Source organism: Cherax quadricarinatus, chromosome 28, assembly GCF_038502225.1.
Source record: "Cherax quadricarinatus isolate ZL_2023a chromosome 28, ASM3850222v1, whole genome shotgun sequence".
Taxonomy (NCBI): domain Eukaryota; kingdom Metazoa; phylum Arthropoda; class Malacostraca; order Decapoda; family Parastacidae; genus Cherax; species Cherax quadricarinatus.
Window position 1 is genome coordinate 6,695,501 of NC_091319.1, and position 23,461 is coordinate 6,718,961.

At 37.7% G+C, this 23,461-nt stretch overlaps 1 protein-coding gene across 8 annotated transcripts in view; it reads right to left on the reverse strand.

Moving 5' to 3' along the window:
- The window catches only part of LOC128693150 (serine-rich adhesin for platelets-like), a 299,245-nt gene that overhangs the window by 28,231 nt on the left and 247,553 nt on the right, over positions 1-23,461 (reverse strand). For 4 of the 8 annotated variants that reach the window (XM_070089369.1, XM_070089372.1, XM_070089373.1 and 1 more), the window contains 4 exons: positions 21,311-21,502; positions 12,110-12,310; positions 7,494-11,060; positions 2,734-2,866 (listed from right to left, as the gene is read on the reverse strand). In XM_070089369.1, the coding sequence (XP_069945470.1) occupies positions 2,734-2,866; positions 7,494-11,060; positions 12,110-12,310; positions 21,311-21,502 (4,093 nt within the window). Of the gene's footprint in view, positions 1-25; positions 2,474-2,733; positions 2,867-7,493; positions 11,061-12,109; positions 12,311-21,310; positions 21,503-23,461 lie in introns of those variants that run through there. The other 4 variants (XR_011392523.1, XM_070089374.1, XM_070089370.1 and 1 more) reach the window with 4 other exon arrangements.

Below are 23,461 nucleotides of genomic sequence, written 5' to 3' on the forward strand. Positions count from 1 at the left end.
GATGCGTAATAAACATACAGGGAGAGTGATAAACTCAATTTAATAAACACTGATTATTAGTCATATTAACACATCACTGATCTACCTTTATGATGTACAAGTCTAGTACAAATGCTATTAATGTCAATATCTTTCTAAAAATGTTCACAAAAAATATCAATGTAATTTGTGAGTATCACAAAACTGAATATTGCATAATTAGAAAAAAAATATGCTGCAAATGACTAGTTATTTCAACAATCATATAAGTTTAAGAATAACTGATTAGAAAAAATTAAATTATACCAAATGCAAGTTCCTTCTATTTTACCTAATTTTCTTCACAAATGCTGTATGGTTGAGGTAAGTTATAAATTTTACAATGTATATTTTATATAATTATCATATTCATGGGGAAGTGGTGAACTGATAATGGTCATTTAGTATTTATGTTTATAACAATTATTTGATTATATTTTCCTTGGGACATTCTGCCCAATGGGAATGTCTGTTAAAAAATCACTTTTACATTACCTCTTATAAGATAGCTTGTCAATACAAATAAATTTGTTTTATATTTACGCTAACACAGTGATAAACTCTGAACGCATCACAAAAATCCATTTACAACCTAATGCATAGTAATAAAAATTTTTTAATAAATTTACATCCCCACCTATTAATGCTAAAGAATAGGCATGAGAAAAAATTAGTTTTCTATTAATGAAGAGAGAAATTTAAACAATTTAAATACCATAATAAATATTTACAAAAATATAATGTAAATTTTCATGTACTGTACATAAAAACTAAATTTATAGTAGTTGCTGAAGCTAGTCAGTAGTGTCTGCAATGCATTTATACATCACTAAGTCAACAGTAGAATTCTTTCATAGTTTATCTTCATTATCTGTTACAGTACAGTACTTTAAAGAAAATACGTAAAATAATTCAATATTACTGTCAGCATGCCACACAATTATCTGTAGTTACTGATGAAATATATATTACATTCCTGAAACAGTCCATGAAAAAATCATATGAACATTCTCAATTAACAGAGGATTCACACAATAGCATGGCTGACCAGACAAGCACTAGGAAAGCCCAACTCCAGGTTTAGTAAAGTAGAAAAATTCTCAAAACTAGTCAAAGGTAAATCTCATACTTAATTATTTATGGGTTGGTGCAAAAAAAATAATGAATGTAAGAGCAGCCTACAATATTTTGAGTGTAAAAATGTAGAGGGAGGAAACATCTAGGCACAAATGCTTGATCCAATGATCATATGGCAAGCACATTACTACTACACCACAAATTTAAAATGTGTATGTACTATAGTATTACTGACTTCAGAGGGCTGTGAAATATTCCAGACTAGGGGGGTCTAAATTTAAATGTTTACATATTTTTTTATATATGGAAGGATACGTGTAAACACCTGGGTATCTTTATTTGAAGACATTTCACCAACCAATAAAGATACTGGGCACTGCATGTGTCTATTCCTCATCTTGTCAATATTGTATATCATTTTTGTAATAACATTTTTATAAATGATCTATGTATATATGTACAAGTGGTCTCAACAAACAAACACAAGCTACAAACATCTGCACACTTATAAACAGGGCACATAGGAATCAGTTTGTTTTACAACTACCAAATGTTGAAATCCTACCAATGGATGTCTGGGTTTTACAGGATTATATAGAATATGAAGAATGGAAGGCAATCAGGTTCAGTCCAAGGAAGGGGAAGATAAACTCACTTCTTTGGATCGCGAGCCCCTGACCGGCATCAAGGCACCTTCCTTGAGGGGTGGATGTCTGCCAGTTTTTTTGTCTGTCCATCTAATAACTGTTCTTTTCTTTGACACAGTCATCCATTGATATAGGTGCATGTCCTGTCCACTGCTACTTTAGTTCCTTAGCATTTAATGTCCTATAATTTAAAGAACTAGCTTGTTTGCATTTTGTCTAGTCTACAGGCTATGCCTATTATACCATACAAAAGATAGCTACCTTAAGATCACATAAATGAAATATAGAAAACTATACTTCACACTAGTAAACATCAAGATAGTTTTCAGATATAAATGGATGAAGAAATGCTTTAAAATTTGCTTACACTAGTTAAGCCAAAACTGGAACATGCTGTGATAGTGCTGTCCACACTTAAGAAAACCATGTGGCTAAGAAAACAAAACCTAAAGACTTGTTACAAAATGAGTCAGAACCAAAAATTACGAGTTATGGAGAAAGACTGAAAACACTAGATACTTCGGCTGGTCAACATAAGGAAAGACAGACATGATACCACATGTATGAACAAAAAAGGATGCACATACTGTAAATTCATTAGAATTTCCTAGCACCATCAACAGAAAGAACAAGGCAAGAAGCACTGCCAGAAGTATACTAGAAAGTTCTTCTTCACAAAGTGGTAGAACAATGGAACAGGATGAAAAAAGAGGTAGTGAATGCTACAACCACTGGAAAATATAAAAAATATAAATATACATAACAGATTAAAACACTGAAGATGGAACATCCCAAGCAAAGCTCAACTATTACAATTATAAGTTATCATACGTGTTTCACTGGTAATCTTGATATTTTTCTCTATTTTCTTTTAGAGCCCATTATTTCTGTTTTGATCATCTTTAGAATATGCCAGGAATAGTCATGTTCACTCATCTTCTTAAGACTACTGCACTCCTTAACATAATGGCAGTTTATAAGTACTTGTTACCTTTGCGTTTTCGTCTACTACGATGCATAGACCTGAGTTGGGAGTAATGATGATCTGCTACCTCATCATCTTCTGTCTCTGAGCTGCAACCCTCACTTGACTCCATCATTCCATCCAGCAGATTAGCACGAGCCTAAAATGTTGAGTAGAATTACCCAACACAAATATTCTAGTAAAAGATACTACAAAAAAAAATATATATGTTTTTAATTTTTACATTGCCCACTTTCCAACAAGTGAAAACAACTAATTTGTCTTACAAGAACAAGGTTTTTCATAATATCCCATTTTCCTATTCTTTCAAATCTAGAATTAAGAATGATTAAAAAATTATGGTTTCTATCTCATGGGCTTGTCAAAACCTAGTCAGTTTTCTTTGATACAAAGTAGCCACTGGTTAGTTTAACATGCTATAACCCTTGAACTTGCACAAATAACCTGCACATAGACTGAAACTTAAGATGACATTTCAGTCTGACTTGGACCATTAACCACTTTACTGGCTGTGCCATAGTACTACGGCCTTGAGATCACTGGACGTACCATATTACTATGGCATAAGCTCAGCTCACTCAGATAAACTGTGAGTGGTAAATTTGGGCCTAGATATCAGAGAATGGGTCTATGCAGTAAGTGTGCACCATATAAAAAAATCCTGCAGCACGCAGTGCATAATGAGGGAAAACTGCAACGGTGTTTTTGGCTTACAACAGCGACTTTGTGGTGTATTTTCGTATGATTTCTATGGCTGTATTCTCAGTTTCTTGGTCTCACTTGGTAGAATGGAAGATATATTACTGAAATAGAGATTATTTTGATTGGTTTCAAGACTGAAAAATAGCTTAAAATTGAGCTCAAAGTAACAGAAATGTTTGATTTTTGTCAATATTCAAGCGTAAACAAATCACAAGTCACTTGCTCAATACATGTCCAGCTGGTGGGTCTAATATGCATTCATGAATACGCTGATATTATTTATACAATTATTACAATATTGCATAACAGTAAATCTTCTATTGTTTTGTGTGAACGAAAGATCAAATTGGAATTCATGTGTAAAGCCTGGGAACATAACTAATGAACTGAGGAAATGTTATTTTAGTGCCAGGAGTGCCTGCATTTCTGGAGCCTATTTTGAAATTTGTGTGAAATTGGCCAAATTACCAATTTCTGATCACTTTGTTGGGTAGTTGAATTAGTTGACTGGGTGATTCTTGTGCTCAATCAATAAAATGGAAGACATACTAGCAAAATAGCTAAGAATTTGGTTGACTGGAACAATGTAAATGGTCTAAAATAAGACTTTAATTGGCCAAAATCTCCAATGCATAAATATCACTGACACGGGAAAATTCCCGTATGCATAATTTTGCCAGTTTTCCATCAATTTCATACTTTATTTTATTACCTTCACAAAAAAATTCTCTACCATTTCATGAGAAAAAAAAATTGAAAATTCTTGGGCATCGTGGACAAGTTTCAGATCGGGGGTCCGGACAGTGAAAGGGTTAAGTAGTCATACACAGACTAGTAAATAGTCCAAGTTGGACTGAAACGTCATCACAAGTTTCTATTTCCCATGTGCGGGAGATAGAAACTTACATTTGTGTATTCCAATTGCGGTATTGTGCCTTTTTTATTTTTCTTGAACTTGCTTACTGAAAAATGCTGAATCTGTACAATACCATAAAACAATGTAACGTATAATTAATTTCTTTAATATCCATTTAACCCAAAAAACGGTCCAAACATATATATACTTTTTTACCGCTAGTGCCCCATATGTATATATACGTTTTATTTTTCCTACCTTCAAATTTGGCACGATTGGCCTGAGATGCCTTGTCAGCATAGAATGGATTCTAACACTCAGTGTGTGCAGTATTAAAAAAATCTGAGACCACTTAGTACCTTGTGGGAGCACCAGTTAGAGCAAACACCTGGGATTCACTGATGTCATGTAGTATTAACACTCCCATTTTAAGAGGAAGGTGATTTTGACCCTGAGTTTAGTGGCTTTGAGGTGGATGTGGCCACAAGTGGTCGAGGAAATATAAAAAAACCTCGATAATAACCCATGTGTAATATTTGTGCAACACCCTTTCAGAATGTCTTATAACCTATGCCCTAAGTAAAGAGAAACAATTCTGGCTGGCTGGCTGACTGGCTGGCCTGGCTCTATCTCTGTCTCTGTCTATCTTTGTCTCTGTCTATCCCTGTCTATCTGTCTCACAGGTACACATAAATACAAGTATACATAGTGTAAATTACCTAGGATAACCCAAAAAATCCAGACAAAGTGCTATACTCTGCTTGAAGACGTGAGTAAACGTGATGACAACGCAGTCTTGTGGCTCTCTCTGAGACAGAGAGCTAACCAGACAGACAGGGAGCTTGACAGACATGTTTGTGTACCAGTGAAAACAAAGCAGGCCCTAATCTTTTCTTATCAAGTCTTATCATTGCACCCTTGCGAATGCTCATCAAACGTCAGCTCTTATCAAATGTTATCTTATCATGTCACTGTCAGGGGTGGACTTTGTTTTTCATGCTTCAAGGGAACTTATTATTTTATTATTACATATTCTTCTCCTCCTCCTCCTTCTCTTTCTCCTTCTCTTCCTCCTCCTCACTATTATCATATACTTCCACATATCCAAAACACTGCTGGGACCTATAAATACTTTGTATATATTCCAAGACAATAGTAAATGACCAAGGCAGGTGAAAATGTCCACCTGTCAATGTGTTTGTGACAATATGAGTATAATTTCAGTACCTAATACTAGTGACAAAACAAAGATTGGTTATGAAATGACAAGAACTACTATAAATTGTAATTATCAGAACATAAAAATTATATAAAATAATAGGAAAAATGGAAAAAATAGATATGTCGGCAACACTTCTGCAAGCGGCAGCGCTCCATGTTGCCGCCAAGTGATTGCCAAGTGCCAACTTTGTGGCCTCATTTCTTGGTAAGTACTGACCCTAATTTTTTTTTTATCCTATAACACTGAAAAAAGTGCTCTTTTTTTCAATAAAAAAACGATTTTTTATTTTTCAAAATATTCGGGGCACTGGGGTAGTGAACGTATATATATATGTTTGGACCGTTTACGGGTGGCCTGGTGGTTAATGCTCTCGCTTCACACGGTGAGGGCCTGGGTTCGATTCCCAGCCAGAGTAGAAACATTGGACGTGTTTCTTTCCACCTGTTGTCTATGTTCCCCATCAGTAAAATGGGTACCTGGGTGTTAGTCGACTGGTGGGGGTCGCATCCTGGGACACTGACCTAAGGAGGCCTGGTCACAGACCGGGCCGCGGGGGCGTTGACCCCCGGAACTCTCTCCAGATAAACTCCAGATGTGAAGTTAATGCATGACCAAATTGCTCCCACATTCATCTTTCATTTGTTTGTATATTTAGACAAATCCCACTGCTCCATTTATTATTCCAAATTTTGTTATGTACACAAAAATTTGATCCATCCCAACAATCTGATGCCTATTCAAATCTCCGTAAATACTGTTCACCCCTTTCCCCAATGTATAACAACCAGTCTAATGGGAAAATAAAAAAAAATTCAGAAAATGTATGAAAAGGAGGCAGAATCTGTAATATAAGTTGAACTATAGCACAACATGGGAGAATATGGTAAAATATGCACCACATCTTGGGGTAGAATATTAATTTAAAATTCAATTCATGCATGGCTTGAATGTGCAAGTTTATAACTAACACCTTGTAGATAAATGTTACTGAAAGGTCTGGAAATTATAATTATGATTCATAGTTACATAGAATCATGAAAGTAGCACAAGACAATAATTTATACTGCAAAATCCATTCATCACTCAACTCGTACACCTTTATTTTAATCAAGGGGAGCGCTAAACCCATGGGGGTCATATGATACCCAGGGACTGGGAGGCATTCAGCTTTGATTCAAAGAATGAGATAAGTCCAGTTCCTTGTATTAAAAGTACCTCACCAGCATCAAAGCACCTTCATTAACCCTTAAATGGTCCAAATGTATATATACGTTTTTTCAACATCTGAAAGTATGTAAAAAAATGTAGATCTTTTTTTTTTGTTTTACATTTGAAAACGTGTAAAAAAACTTTTACCTACATTTTTTTTTTGTTATATTTGAAAATATGTAAAAAAAAGTAATCTACTTTTGTAGCACTACGAATTTGAATGCCGATTTGTTTGGACCGTTTAAGGGTTAAGTATAGCAACTCTCACACATCTTGTTGAGGATGAAGTTCAGTGATTAAGGTTTCACACTAATTTTTATTCAAAACTGCAATTTACCACCCCAGTTAAAGATGTTTAAAAAAGTTCATTTTATAGTCTTATGTATGATTTCATTATGAGTAGGTGTAATTTTCCTTTGATAATGCATTACCCATAAAAAATCAAAATGAAATATTTCCTGGAACTGCAATGCTGTATACTAATTTTGGGGTGAAACTTTCTGAACAACTGAGTACATATCTGATTACTGATGCTTCAGTGCATGATATCCTTTGCTTATTGTACAAAACATCTTGTAAAGCATCACTTCCAAAACTGTATCAACATTTGTTTACAACATAAAACAGATGACAGTATTAAAAACAATGTCTATATTCTATTCAACAAAGCACATAGCCACAACTGAGCAATTCATATTATTATACAATATTCACAAAAACCTTAAACCTTTATAGGTCATTAAGTGTCACTAAAAATTATAAGTAGTTTGTACATACCTGTGGATCCTGAAGATCTACATGTGGTTGAACCCTGACCCAGCCAGTGCCTAACCCAACAGTGTCTCCAGGACTGGTGACTTCTGCTCCAGTAGTGCCTCCAGGTTTTAATCTTCTTCTTTTCTCCTCCTCCTCTTCTACCTTTGCCATTCTCTGCAGCTCTTCTAACATCCCAGCAGGATTCTCACTTAAACTAGGCAATTCACAATAGTCACTTTGCGGTCTCTTGGGACTAGATAATCCTAACGTTTCTTTAATGAAACTACGGCGCTTTCCCTCCAAGCTGCCTCCAAGAGGTTTACTAGAGCCGTTGGAGTTCAGCTGCACCAATAAATGATTTGCACGAGCTGATGGAGGCTTGGGAAGGGCTCGACTTGTTATACGCTTGGGTACTGGCGGAGACTCTGTTAAAGACACCTTATGTTCGGGAACTGGTAAAACATTACAAGGAAAGGCCATACTAGTTGAACGGCGGGGCACTGGCGGACCATCTACTGTTGGCTGCATAGGTACAATACTACAATTTCGGTCAGGTACGGGAGACTGATGACAGGGTCCATCTGACGGTGTACTATATATTTCTTTCTCAGTAATGGAATTTGTACCAGGAAGGTGTGAGGCACTCCTGATGGGCACCTTAGAGATATGCGAGAGTGGTAATTCCACTTCACAAGCAGGTATAACCTGAGGGGCCAAACTAGATGACCGGGAAGGCACGAAGGGCACTGGTTGGGAAGTGGCCGGCAAGACTGGAAGGGTAGAAGGTGGCACAACTGGGAGGGAAGAGGGTGAAGCAGTAGGGGGACATCTGGCAGGAATAAAATTACTGCTTGGAGCACCTATCGCTAATTCATGCTGAAGACAAGATTTTGGTTTTGCAGGGACAGGAGGGGGAACTTTGGTCTTGGATGAGCCTCCATTAGTAGGTTTCCACTGCAGAGATGGCAATGTTCGCATTGAAAAATCATCTGCACTATTACTACATGTATCATTAGGAGCTTCTCTTGGTGATATTTTAGGAAATGTTCCTCGAAACAGAACTGAAGCTAATGGAGAACCTGAGTTTTCAATCGTGGTTGCTAATTTTAGTATATCTCTAGAACGACCTGTAACTTTTTCATCTTGTGCTTCTCTTTCTTTACAGTACTTCTGCTGCTCTGCAATGAAACCTAGAACAGATGCTAAAGCTTCTTTGTGTGTTCCTCCAGATTCTAAATCTTGCAATTTTTCAATAGTTAATAATCCATCTGATGTAGCTAAGCTCTTGGACGATGCTGCTAGACTCTTATTACTTTCAAACTTAACAAGGCGGTAGAAATCTCTAGTAAAAACAGTATCAACACACACATCATCGGCAAGCTCTTCTTCATGCTCTCCCACACTGGATGTCTCCTGGCTGGCTGCCTTTGATGCTTCTTGACCACCTGCCTCACTACTACAAAATGATACCCTCTTAAGCTCTGGTAGATTACAAATTTGTTCACAAAAGTTTTCAAAGTCAGAACTGCACTTTGAAATACCTTCGGAACAGCATGAAAGTTGTTCACTACTTGACCAAACAGCAGGCTGATCAGAGCAACCTGATCTGGGAGACAAAACAATATGATTGTCTTTAGAATGATCTAATTGCCAACTTTTAGTCAGCTCCTTTTTGCTTGACCAATTTAAATCTAAATCTGCTTTAAAATAGGTAGCACCATTCCAGAGGAACTCATTATTGTCTTCTTCTAACTCTGGGGTAGCCTCCTGAATGGACGGCAGAGAGCCATGATGGGCACCACAAGTTCCCGCACTCTCACTTCCTTCACCCTCCCCACACGCCCCACTCAGGTACTCGGAGGATAAATCTAATGACCAATCTTCAAGCTCTGCATGACTGTATGTTGGAGAGAGATACTTTCTCTGGTTTTCTTCTAAAGGCCACAATTCTTCACTACTATCCGAGGTAGTGTGCTCTTCTTTTGCATACATGCGACTTCTTTTGAGACTGGCATGTCCTGATGACCGCTTTAAACTCCTAGTTTTATTAGCTTCTTCTAAAACCTCTTCTATTGAAGCAGACCTGTCTGCAAGATCTTTTTCAGAAACGTGTCTTTCTAGGCTAGTAATAGGTTTGGGATTGTGAACACTTTTTTCAAAATATAACTGAGAATCAGAATAACAACGAACTGGTTTATGTCTCTGTACACTAGATGTTACATGATAACTATGTCTATACAAATTTTCATTTTCTGGTTCTTGAATGGGTACAAAAAATACATCCGAATTGTTGTCCTCTTCATCATATATAATACGTAGCCCATCACAATACTCAGAATTAGCAGCTGAAGGCATTTTCTTTTCTTTAACTAAATTTCTTTCTAGGGAATTATTATCACTCTTATTGGAACCTTTCCTGGAAAGACTCACTGCCACAGTATTTGCTAAGTCTTGCTCTGGGCATTCAATTGGAGTGGGCACAAGAGGCTCCTCTTGTACAGTGGTAACAGTGCAAGTAGTAATACTATCTTTGACATCTGCCTGCACATCACTGGACATTGTTGAGTAGCCTTCATCCTTGGTGGCTCCTTCTACACTTTCCTCACCCATATTGTTCTCATTGCCCACATTCTTTATCCCAATTTTGTTGATGTTCTTATTCAATACCCCTTTGTGTTTATCATCACATGATAATACTGATAAATCAATGGTGAAGTCACTATTGGTAGGTTCTGTTAAAGATCTCATCAATTTTTCCTTTACTTGACGTATACTACAAATTTCATCTGAACTTACACTATTCACTAAATTTGTATGTTTTTCACTTGAAGATTTGCTTATTAAGTCCTCTTCATGGACAACTTTTATCTTTGATTTATCAAAGGCAAGGTTATCAATTTTTGTTTGAAAAACTTGACAGTTTTTCTGCTCAGGAGAATTACTAATGCTGGTAGATGTTGATTCCAAAGATAGTGGTGAAAACTTGCTGGTAGCAGAATCACTGTCTGGAGGAAAAGACATACACCCCCTTACTTCACCTGATCTCTCACACCCATCAGAAGCGACACTACCTCCTGTCTGTTTTGAGAAGTTAACTGCATGTGAATGGAATGAGGATTCAACTGGAGATTCTGAACTGCTGCTACTAGTAGAGCTTACTCTTTCTGTTTCACACATTATTTGGCCTGAATGACCCCAAACATTTATGCCGTCACATATTCTTGGATTTAATGCTGAATCTTGGTTACTTATAACTCCTGTGCCCTGAGGAGAATTGGCTGCGCTAAGTGAAGTGATTATATCATACCAGCAAGTAGTTGTGGTTGAATTTGCTGTGGTGATTGTTGTGGTTGTGGATGCTAGTCTTTCCTGAGGGGTACAACAATCTTCTCCTAATCGAACACTACTTGATCTGGTGGTGTTGTGATCTGTCAATGAAAGTGTAGTTGGGATACTGGTGTCTGATAACATCTGCAGGCTGGAGTGAAAATTACTTTGGGAAGAGGTGTGGTCACCCAAGTGACTTCTGCTGCTCTCTTCTACATGCCATGATGCTACCCATCCCTCTGATGGCCAGGTTTCGTTGTGCTGCAAAGAAAATAAATTAAACATATTATTTTGCTTTTAATTTATGGATCCTTTTCTTATTGTTCAAAGAGTACAATAAACTCTAATGCAACCTCGTGTTAAGCAATTTTCTGACAACATAGTGATACTGGAAAACTATATTACATGCCATAAATCTCCTAAAATAAGTAATGCAAAATTTTGGTAGTAGTATATGCCATAGATTTATTCCATCTGCTTGCCTATAGACATGTGGCCATGAGCAGTGGCCCCCAGCCTCCCACCCCTCTTGACCCTAGAGCATTTCCAGCGATTTAGCCGTGTCGACTATACAATTTTTTCCGTAACTAGTGTTTTCCCAAATTTTTATAACTTACATGAAGCTTACATTATATAGAACACCTATATAAAAATAGCTGAAGAGAAAATAGTAACAAAGTGCATTAAATCAAACATCTGCAAAAGCTCAGTAATATACTATGTTACACTGCAATTACACATGCCAATGTTGTGTCTACCCTAGCTGTAATTCTGCAACTGTTGTTTATGCTGGTGACTTAAAGCGAGGAATTTTTTTTTTTTAACACTGTCTCCCACTAAGGCAGGGCAACCCGAAAAACAGGAAATGCATTCACTGTCACTCACTCCATCCATCATTGTTTTGCTAGAAGGGTGCTGACATCACATTTCAGATAGGCCTTCTGAGTTGAAACATCCTCACTCCTACTCTATTTAATCCCTACTGATATTCAATTTTCATTATTGTTTGCTCTACAACAAAAAAACTACAAATTAATAAATAATGCCTAAAAGAGCAGAAAACTACCAAAAATTCAACTTTTAAATTAAATGCCGAGATTGCACTCTTATATACATGTATTGGTTAACAAACTTGATCAGTTATCTAAATTGTCTAATAAGAAATTTACAATTGCCAACCCAAAAATAACTGACATCTAGAGTTATTAATTTGTGTATTACTGTAATGTGTTTTAAAACTAAGTAGTATTATCTTATTCTCACAAACCTTATAAATATACCTGTATGTACAAAACTTCCACTTATATTACCTGTCTGTTTTTTGTGAGTGAAGTTGGTAAACTAAAAAAATTTGTTTGATGTGCTGGTGGGGGTGGTGGGCAACGATGACGATGAGAACAAGGCAGAGTTTGTCGCATCCCAACTGGCCCCACCAGAGAAGACAGGGCAGCATTCTGTCTCCTTAAGTCCTTCACCTGGTGGGCTAACTTGATACATTGCTCTTGATGACTCTGTTAAATGTCATATGGCCACAAGATAGTCTTACAATTTTATCCTGGCTAAAAATTTCCAAGCTAATATCCAAATATTAATTACAAATGAGTGATAAACCAGCTGGCCTTTATTAGCAGTAAAGTACTACCATGAAGAAAACAAAAGAGGTTCCAGTGATGGCTCTTTTCTTTAGCCCACTTGTGGGTGAGGGTCTTGGCAAGAGGTGTGGAGTTAAAAGATAAAGAATCAAACACAAAGTGAGAGTTGTCACAGTTGCATTTTGCTGATGGCACCGTGCTCTTGGGAGATTCTGAAGAGAAGTTGCAGAGGTTGGTGGATGAATTTGGTAGGGTTGTTTAATATATTTATAGATGGGGTTGTAAGAGAAGTAAATGCGAGGGTCTTGGCAAAAGGCGTGGAGTTAAAAGATAAAGAATCACACAAAGTGGGAGTTGTAACAGTTGCTGTTTGCTGATGACACTGTGCTCTTGGGAGATTCTGAAGAGAAGTTGCAGAGATTGGTGGATGAATTTGGTAGGGTGTGCAAAAGAAGAAAATTAAAAGTGAATACAGGAAAGAGTAAGGTTATGAGGATAACAAAAAGATTAGGTGATGAAAGATTGGATATCAGATTGGAGGGAGAGAGTATGGAGGAGGTGAATGTATTCAGATATTTGGGAGTGGACTTGTCAGCGGATGGGTCTTTGAAAGATGAGGTGAATCATAGAATTGATGAGGGGAAAAGGGTGAGTGGTGCACTTAGGAGTCTGTGGAGACAAAGAACTTTGTCCTTGGAGGCAAAGAGGGGAATGTATGAGAGTATAGTTTTACCAACGCTCTTATATGGGTGTGAAGCATGGGTGATGAATGTTACAGTGAGGAGAGGGTTGGAGACAGTGGAGATGTCATGTCTGAGGGCAATGTGTAGTGTAAATATAATGCAGAGAATTCGTAGTTTGGAAGTTAGGAGGAAGTGCGGGATTACAAAAACTGTTGTCCAGAGGGCTGAGGAAGGGTTGTTGAGGTGGTTCGGACATGCGGAGAGAATGGAACAAAAGAGAATGACTTCAGGAGTGTATAAATCTGTAGTGGAGGGAAGGCGGGGTAGGGGTCGGCCTAGGAAAGGGAGGGGCTAAAGGGGGTTTTGTGTTTGAGGGGCTTGGACTTCCAGCAAGCATGCGGGAGCGTATTTGATAGGAGTGAATGGAGACAAGTGGTTGGAGTGTGAGCAAAGTAACATTTACGAAAGAATTCAGGAAAACCGGCAGGCCGGACTTGAGTGCTGGAGATGGGAAGTACAGTGTCTGCACTCTGAAGCAGGGGTGTTAATGTTGCAGTTTTATTTACTGTAGTGTAAAGCACCCCTCTGGCAAGACAGTGATGGGGTGAATGATGATGAAAGTTTTTCTTTTTCGGGCCACCCTGCCTTGGTGGGTATCGGCCGATGTGTTAATAAAATAAAAAATATTCTCCCGTTCTGCAAGCGTCACTGCTGCAAGAGGTGTCTTGATACAGGTTAAGGATTCTTGAACTGTCTCAATTCCCAGGCACTGTAAGACCCTTATATGTTTGGCACTTTCTCAAACAATTGTTCCTATTCTTTGTTTGTTCTCCTCTATTTCCTTGAATAATGTCTTTTACTACCCACAAGTATTTACTTGTTAATGCAATCCAAATTCTGTACATACTTTTATCTCTGATATGAGCAAATTACAAATTTCTGTAATATACAAACCTGCAAATGTAATTCTGGACTCTTGTTTTTATTAAAAATACATATTACTGAAATGATATCTTAAAAGAATGCATGTAGTTTAAATAGGTATGAAGGAAAAATCAAGAGAGATGTAGGCAATATGTGTAATGGTAGAGAAGCCCACAGGTGTGCAGTGTTGGGTACTAAACTGGGTTAACCTAATTACTCTATGATAGTTAAGACATCTAGGGAGTAGGTGTGATTGTAGGATTGTAGAAGTGCTGGGGAGGAGAGGTTTAATGGTGGGAAGACAAGTTATTTCAGTGAATGGGAAAGAGAAAGATTGCTTTAAGAGATAGGTCTCATAATGGCATACAGTTTTATGACTGGTTAGATATGTTTTGTTAGAACTACAAAAAAGCTTTTGTCATCTTTCCAGGGAAACATGCTGTCAGGGATACCAACAGGTGGGCAGGCATTTTTTTTTTTCAACAAGTCAGCCGTCTCCCACTGAGGCAGGGTGACCCAAAAAGAAAGAAATTCCCCAAAAAAGAAAATACTTTCATCATCATTCAACACTTTCACCTCACTCATACATAATCAGTCTTTGCAGAGGCACCCAGATACAGCGGAACCCCAAGTTTTAAACATATCGACTATCGAATGATTCGAGTTTCGACCGTTTTTTTTTTTCAAACCAATTTTGTCCTGACTAACAAATGTGCCCCATCTTTCGAACAGCCGGGTACTGGACCTGTCCGCCTGCCCGCTTTGTCCATAACCCTGCACAGGCATCGTAAGCCAGTCTGGCTTTGTTGATGCTTGAGTGAACACTAACCTGCACGCTCATTCAAACATTTCACTATTAATTCACTGTATTTGGTGCTTGTGCTACTGTGAAATAAGCTACCATGAGCCCGAAGAAACTTGCTAGTGGTACCCCTGTGGTAAAGAAGGTGAGAAACCACCATAGACATGAAGAAGGAAATAATATAAAAATATGAGAGTGGTGAGCGACTTGTTGAACTTGCCAGGATGCATGGGAAAAACAAGTCAACCATCACTTCTATCCTCACAAAGAAAGAACAAATCAAGGAAGTTGAAGCTGCAAAAGGTGTTGATATGCTAACCAAAAATAGACCACAGACAGTCGATCATGTTGAGATGTTGTTGCTGGCGTGGATCAAGGATAAAGCTATGGCAGTGATAGTGTTTCTAAGACAATCATTTGTGAGAGGGCAAGGCAGCTGCATGCCAATCTTGTGAAGCAAACTCCTGAAACCGGTGCTGATAGCTAATTTAACGCCAGCAGAGGCTGGTTTGACAGATATAAAAAGTGTAATGGCATACACAATGTTGTAAGGCATGGTGAGGCAGCCAGTTCAAACGGGCTGCTGAAAAATTTGTGCATGAATTGAAGGGGTACGTAGACACTGAAAAATTCAAACAGCAACAAGTGTTCAATTGTGATGAAACAGGCCTGTTTTGGAAGAAAATGCTGAAGAGGACCTGCATTACTCAGGAGGAAAAGGCACTCCCAGGACACAAGCCTATGAAAGACAGGCTAACTCTTTTGTTCTGTGCTAAAGCTAGTGAGGATTTTAAACTGAAGCCTTTACTGGTGTATCACTCAGAAAATCCCAGTGTGTTTAAGAAAAACAATGTCATTAAGAACAAGTTATATGTCTTGTGGAAAGCAAATAATAAGGCATGGGTCACGAGGCACATTTTCAAAGAGTGGGTCCATGAAGTGTTTGGCCCCAGTGTGAAAAAATATCTTCTAAAAAATAATCTGCAACTCCAGTGCCTCCTGTTACTGGACAATGCTCCTGCACATCCTCCAGACTTGGTAAACCTACTGTCTAGGGACTACAGTTTCATCACAGTGAAGTTCTTGCCTCCTAACCCCACTCCTCTCCTCTAGCCCATGGACCAGCAAGCCATTTCTAACTTCAAAAAACTCTACACAAAACCAGTGTTTGAAAAGTGCTTTGATGTGACCTCAGACACTAAGTTGACCTTGAGAGAGTTCTAGAGGAATCACTTCAATATCTACACCTTCATAAGCCTTATAGGTAAGGCTTGGGAGGGAGTGACTTCCAACACTTTAAACTCTGCTTGGAGACAATTGTGGCCACAATGTGTTGTCCAGAGGGATTTTGAAGGGTTTGAGGCTGACCCTGACCCTGCCGACCCTCTGCCTGTTGTGGAAGATATTGTGGTATTGGGCAAATCCATGGGGTTTGAGGTGAGTGGTGAGGATGTGGAAGAGTTGGTGGAGGGCTGCAGGGAAGAGCTGGAAGAGCTTCATCTGGAACAGTATCAGACCATAGCTCAGGAACTTGCTTCAGAGGAGGAGGAAGAGGGAGTGGATGAGGTGCCTTCTTCAAACATTAAGGAGAATTGTGCCAAGTGGAATGATGTGCAAACGTTTGTGGAGAAGTACCACCCTGAGTAAACTGAAACAAGCCATCTTTGCAACAAGTTCAGTGACAGAACCATGTCCCATTTTAGGGAAATCTTAAAGAGGCACCAGAAACAGAGGACTGTGGACAGTTATTTGGTGAGACAAGGGTCCAGTGGCTCTCAAGTTGGTCCTAGTACCATTAAAAGACAAAGAAGGAAAGTAACCCCAGAGAGGGCTTTGCTACTTGAAGTCTTTATGGAGGGTTATTCCCCTTCCAAACAGTAAGCCCTCCCTCACTCCTCCTCCCTATCTTCCAGATGCTATCAACAGTCTTCAATAAAGGCAAGTAAAAATGTTATTTTATATGTTTATTTAAATTTTTATTAATGTATTACTAATTGTACTATGTATGTTTGTTGTGTGTATGTAAAACTATAATGTAATCTCTATAAAATGTATTTTCTGTGAATATTTTTAGGTTTCTGGAACAGATTAATTGTATTCCCATTATTTCTTAAAGGAAATATTGCTTCGACTTTTGAACATTTTGACTTTAGAACTAGCTCCTGGAACGGATTAAGTTCGAACTCAAGGTTTGGAGGGATATATGTTATATATCCCTCCAAACTGCCAATATCCCAAACCCCTCCTTTAAAGTGCAGGCATTGTACTTCCCATTTCCAGGACTCAAGTCTGGCTATATAAAAATAACCAGTTTCCCTGAATCCCTTCACTAAATATTACCCTGCTCACACTCCAACAGCTTGTCAGGTCCCAAAAACCATTCATCTCCATTCACTCCTATCCAACACGCTCACGTATGCTTGCTAGAAGTCCAAGCCCCTTGCCCACAAAACCTCCTTTACCCCCTCCCTCCAACTTTTTCGAGGATGACCCCTACCCCGCTTTCCTTCCCCTACAGATTTATATGATCTCCATGTCATTCTACTTTGATCCATTCTCTCTAAATGACCAAACCACCTCAACAACCCCTCTTCAGCCCTCCGACTAATACTTTTATTAACTCCACACCTCCTCCTAATTTCCACACTCTGAATTCTCTGCATAATATTTACTCCACACATTGCCCTTAGACAGGCCATCTCCACTGCCTCCAACTGCTTCCTCGCTGCAGCATTTACAACCCAAGCTTCACACCCATATAAGAGTGGTGGTATCACTATACTTTCATACATTCCCTTCTTTGCCTCCATAAATAATGTTTTTTGTCTCCACATATACCTCAACACACCACTCACCTTTTTTCCTTCATCAATTCTATGGTTAACCTCATCCTTCATAAACCCATCCACTGACACGTCAACTCCCAAATATCTGAAAACATTCACTTCTTCCATACTCCCTCTCCAATGTGATATGTAATTTTCTTTATCTAAATAGTTTGATACCTTCATCACCTTACTCTTATCTATGTTCACTTTCAACTTTCTACCTTTACACACCCTCCCAAGTTCATCCACTATCCTTTGCAACTTTTCTTTAGAATCTCCCAAAAGCACAGTATCATCAGCAAAGAGTAACTGTGTCAACTCCCATTTTGTACTTGATTCCCCATAATTTAATCCCACCCCTCTCCCCAACACCTTAGCATTTACCTCCTTCACAACCCCATCCATAAATATATTAAACAACCATATTGACATTACGCATCCCTATCTAAGACCTACTTTTACCGGGAAGTAATCTCCCTCTCTCCTACACACCCTAACCTGAGTCTCACTATCCTCATAAAAACTCTTTACAGCATTTATTAACTTACTATCTATTCCATACACTTGCAACATCTGCCACACTGCTCCCCTATCCACCCTATCATATGCCTTTTCTAAATCCATAAATGCAATGAAAACTTCCCTACCTTTATCTAAATACTGTTCACATATATTCTTCAATGTAAACACTTCATCTACACATCCCCTACCCACTCTAAAGCCTCCTTGCTCATCTGCAATCCTACTGTCTGTCTTACCTCTAATTCTCTCAATAATAACCCTACCGTACACTTTTCCTGGTATACCTAGTAAACCTATTCCCCTATAATTTTTACAATCTCTTTTGTCCTCCTCCTCTTTATAAAAAGAAACTATACATGCTCTCTCCCAATCCCTAGGTACCCTCTCCTCTTTCATACATTTATTAAACTATAATACCAACCACTCCAACACTATATCTCCCCCCTGCTGTTAACATTTCTGTCATGATTCTGTCAGTTTCAGCTGCTTTAATCCCTTTCACTCTACATAATGCCTCACGCACTTCCTCCACACTCACATTCTGCTCTTTTTCACCCCTAAAGATATACTTCCCTGGCCAGTGCATGAAATTACCATCTTCCTTTCTTCATCGACATTTAAAAGTTCCTCAAAATATTCCCGCCATCTACCCAATACCTCCAGCTCCCCATCTACTAACTCCCCTACTCTGTTTTTATGTGACACATCCATTTGTTCCCTAGGTTTTCTTAACTTGTTTATCTCACTCCAAATTTTTTTCTTATTTTCATTAAAATTTCTTGACAGTGCCTCTCCCACTCTATCATCTGCTCTCCTTTTGCACTCTCTCACAACTCTTCACCTTTCTTTTACTCTCCATATACTCTGCTCTTCATATAACACTTCTGCTTTGTAAAAGCCTCTCATAAGCTATCTTTTTCTCTTTTATAACACCCTTTACTTCATCATTCCACCAATCACTCCTCTTTCCTCCTGCACCCACCTTCCTATAACCACAAACTTCTGCTTCACATTCTAATACTGCATTTTTAAAACTATTCCAACCCTCTTCAAGCCCCAACTACTCATACTTGCACTATCCCACCTTTCTGTCAATAGTTGCTTATATCTCACCCTAACTTCCTCTTCCCTTAGTTTATACACTTTCACCTCTCTCTTACTTGCTGTTGCCATTTTCCTTTTGTCCCATCTACCTCTTACTCTAACTGTTGCTACAACTAAATAATGATCCGATATATCAGTTGCCCCTCTATAAACATGTACGTCCTGAAGCCCACCCATCAACCTTTCATCCACCAATACATAATCTAACAAACTACTTTCATTACGTGCTATATCATACGTTGTATACTTATTTATCCTCTTTTTCATAAAATATGTATTATTACCAAACCTCTTTCTACACATAGCTCAATTAAAGGTTCCCCATTTTCATTTACCCCTGGCACCCTAATTTACCTACTACTCCCTCCACAATATTTTTACCCACTTTAGCATTGAGATCCCCAACCACAAGTACTCTCTCACTAGGTTCAAAACTCCCCATGCACTCAACATTTCCCAAAATCTCTCTCTCTCTCCTCTACACTTCTCTCTTTTCCAGGTGCATAAACACTTACTATAACCCACTTTTCACATCCAACCCTTATTTTTCTACATTTATATTACTTCTTTTCCTACAATAACTTATCCTTCAACATTATTGCTACTACTCCTTTAGCTCTAGCTCTATTTGAAACCCCTGACCTAATCCCATTTATTTCTCCCCACTGAAACTCTCCCACCCCCTTCAGCTTTGTTTCACTTAAAGCCAAGTCATCCAGCTTCTTCTCATTCATAACATCCACAATCATTTCTTTCTTTTCATTCGCACAACATCCACACACATTCAAACATGCCACTTTGATGGTTTTCTTATTCCTTTTAGTAGGCTATACGGAAAAAGGGGTTACTAACCCACTGTTCCCGGTATTTTAGTTGACTTTTATAACACGCATGGCTTAAGGAGGAAAGATTCTTATACCACTTCCCCATGGATATAAAAGGAAAAGCAATAAAAACAAGAACTATTAAGACAAAATCAAAGAAATCTCAGAGGAGTGTGTATACATAAACGTGTACATGTATGTGTAGTGTGACCTAAGTGTAAGCAGAAGTAACAAGATAAACCTGAAATCTTGCATGTTTATAAGACAGTAAAAAGACACCAGCAATCCTACCATCATGTAAAACAAATACAGGCTTCCCTTTTACACTCACTTGGCAGGACGGTAGTACCTCCCTGGGTGGTTGCTGTCTACCAACCTACTACCTATAAAAGGCATGGTTACATGTCATAATAAATTGATGAAGGGTGGTCATAAAGGCTTCTCCAAAAGAGCAAGATTAATAATAGACTTCTTAATACACTGATGGAGATGATCATATACACTCAGTGAATCATTTCTTTTCTTATTTTAACACACCAGCCATCTCCCACCAAGGTAGGGTGATCCAAAAAAGAAGAAATAAAAGCTTTTCCTCTTTTTACAGTTAGTAATTTATACACAAGAAGGGGTTACTATACCCTTGCTCCTAGCATTTTAGTCATCTCTTATAACATGCATGGCTTATGGAGGAAGGATTCTGCTCCACTTCCCCATCACCACATCATTTACCATAAAAATCCTTTCCCACTTCTACAAGGTAGGGGAAGGTACTCACTAGGAAAGAATGGAAAATGCTGTAAATAAAGAAGGATAAGGATATTCTGAGAGGCAAACTTTCACAGTACTTTATACAATGCATCAAAGATATAGATAGAAAAGGTAATGTAATGAAACTAACAGTGTGCTCGTAAGTCATGGTCTTTTAATAAAACATATCTCATATCATTCCTCGGTGGGAGACGGCCGACTTGTTGAAAAAAAAAAAAATTCTTACAAAAGACTATAAAATTTAATTTTGCTTTCAAATTTCCACTAAGCTTTAAAACTGACAGTAATGAAAATTTTTTAATGCATTTTTTCCAGCATCACTAAAATTTTAAGCAATCAACACATTTAACAATTACTAAGGCTACTATAGCATAACCGTCAAAAAATCTATTAAGAGAATTACTATGTATTCTGCTATACTGTATAAGCAATGCACTCGCACACCAGAGGTTATTATATTTTACCTTTTGGGAGAGGAGTGCCTGAACAACTTGAGTAGCTACGCGATCAAGGCAAACTTCATACTGTCGCTGCTGAGCACGAGCTTCGTTCTGTAGCTTTTTGTTGGCTTGCTCCAAGGTGTGACACCGCTCAGCCAACATCTGCACAACAGAGTCATTACTAATATAGGCCTCCTGGGGTTGGCACCCTTCAACCTGTGCAAAAACAAAATGGGTGAAGATATTCCGCTAACTATTTTCAGCGTCAACCAATATAGATAAACAATAAAAATATACTGTATGATACTGTATAACATAAATTACAATATGTATATGTTGTATTCCATATGCAACTTACTATTCACATTTTAACTACAGTGTACACTAAATTAAAGTGCAATACAAATGAACAAAACTAATACTAATAGAATGGACAGCAGCTGTGAGATATCAAATAAGCTGGTCCAACCATTGCAGATGCCTCTGCTATTTATTAGACTCAAGTTGACACAATTTCATGTGAAAAATAATGAAAATAAGGAGTAGCAAATTTACAACTCTTAGCATGGGCTAGGAGTTAGAAATATGCTACACATATTCATCCCACATTGGATACTGCTATAATATCTATGTTTCCAGTACATGCAGTTAATCTTAACTCATCTTGTTTCTAGTGCTACAACAGTTTGTGTAATGCTGATACAGAAGGGAGAGTGAGGACACTATCATAATCAAACTAGATAATAAGGAAAAATGACTACTACTTGAAAACCTCTTTCTTCATGACTTGATGAATCATGATAATGAAATACAATGTGATCTTCAATAATAATAAAAAAATATTAAAATTATAAGGGCAACATTCTCATGGAGGAAAATGTTTTAAATTCAAACTACAGTAACAAAGTAAATATTCTTTAGAAATAAGTAATTTTTATAAGGATACTGCAAATGCTTTCTTGGTCATGCACTTTATGTGACTAACAAAGTGGATTGATGTCAACTAGCACAAAGGTTGTTTTTAACAATTTAGTACAAACTAAATAAATATGCTGCCGTTAATGAGCTTGATTAAAATGGCATTTATAATACGAGACAAAAATTTAAGTAACAAAAGAAGAATAACTTTACAAATTTTACCAGAAATACAAAAATCATTCAGAATATAAACAAAAACATTACATTACACTAGCCAAATAATTAGACAACTGTGTTCAATATTTTAACTAAGATGAAAAAAAACATAAGATGTTAACACAAACAAAATATGCTTTTTATGCATTTGGGCAGTGTTTTATCTAAGGCCTTATCTACTGTACTTCACATAACTAGGAATGTGATATGAATGACAAACAAGAGGCCTTAAAAATTTTCTGGCCAATTGAAAAAACACACTTTCTGCCTCCTTCTTTCAACAAACTGGCTGTATCCCACTGAGGCAGGGTGGCCCAAAAAGAAAAATGGAAGTTCATTTTAACTTTCGTAATGTATACGGGAGAAGGGGGTTACTAGCCCCCTGCTCCCGGCATTTTAGTCGCCTCCTATAACAAGCATGGCTTACAGAGGAAGAATTCTGTTCCACTTCCCCATGGAGATAAGAGGAAATAAACAAGAACAAGAACTAGCAAGAAAACAGAAGAAAACCCAGAGGGGTGATGTATATATATATACTTGTATATGCATGTGTAGTGTGACCTAAGTGTAAGTAGCAGTAGCAAGATGTACCTGAAATCTTGCATGTTTATGAAACAGAAAAAAAAGACACCAGCAATCCTACCATCATGTAAAACAATTACAGGCTTCTGTTTTACACTCACTTGGCAGGATGGTAGTACCTCCCTGGATGGTACAAGAAAAATTACATGTACCATATCAGATCTTGCTGAACTTTATTCTTAATGATCATCATTGCTTTTACCAATGGGATATGGCTTGTTTGTTGAAAGAAGAAAAATAAAAACTTTTGTTTTTCTTTTTAGGTCACCCTGCCTCAGTGGGATATGGCTGATTTGTTGAAAGACATAGAAGACAAAAAAAATATGAGGGATGGCTGGTATATGTTGAAAAAAAAAAAATAGAGAAATGTTGAGCTAAGCATTTCCCCATGTTTGAAGTACTAAAACATGTTTCACACTTTTTTTTTTTTTTCAAAATCTTTCCCTACATACAAAGGAA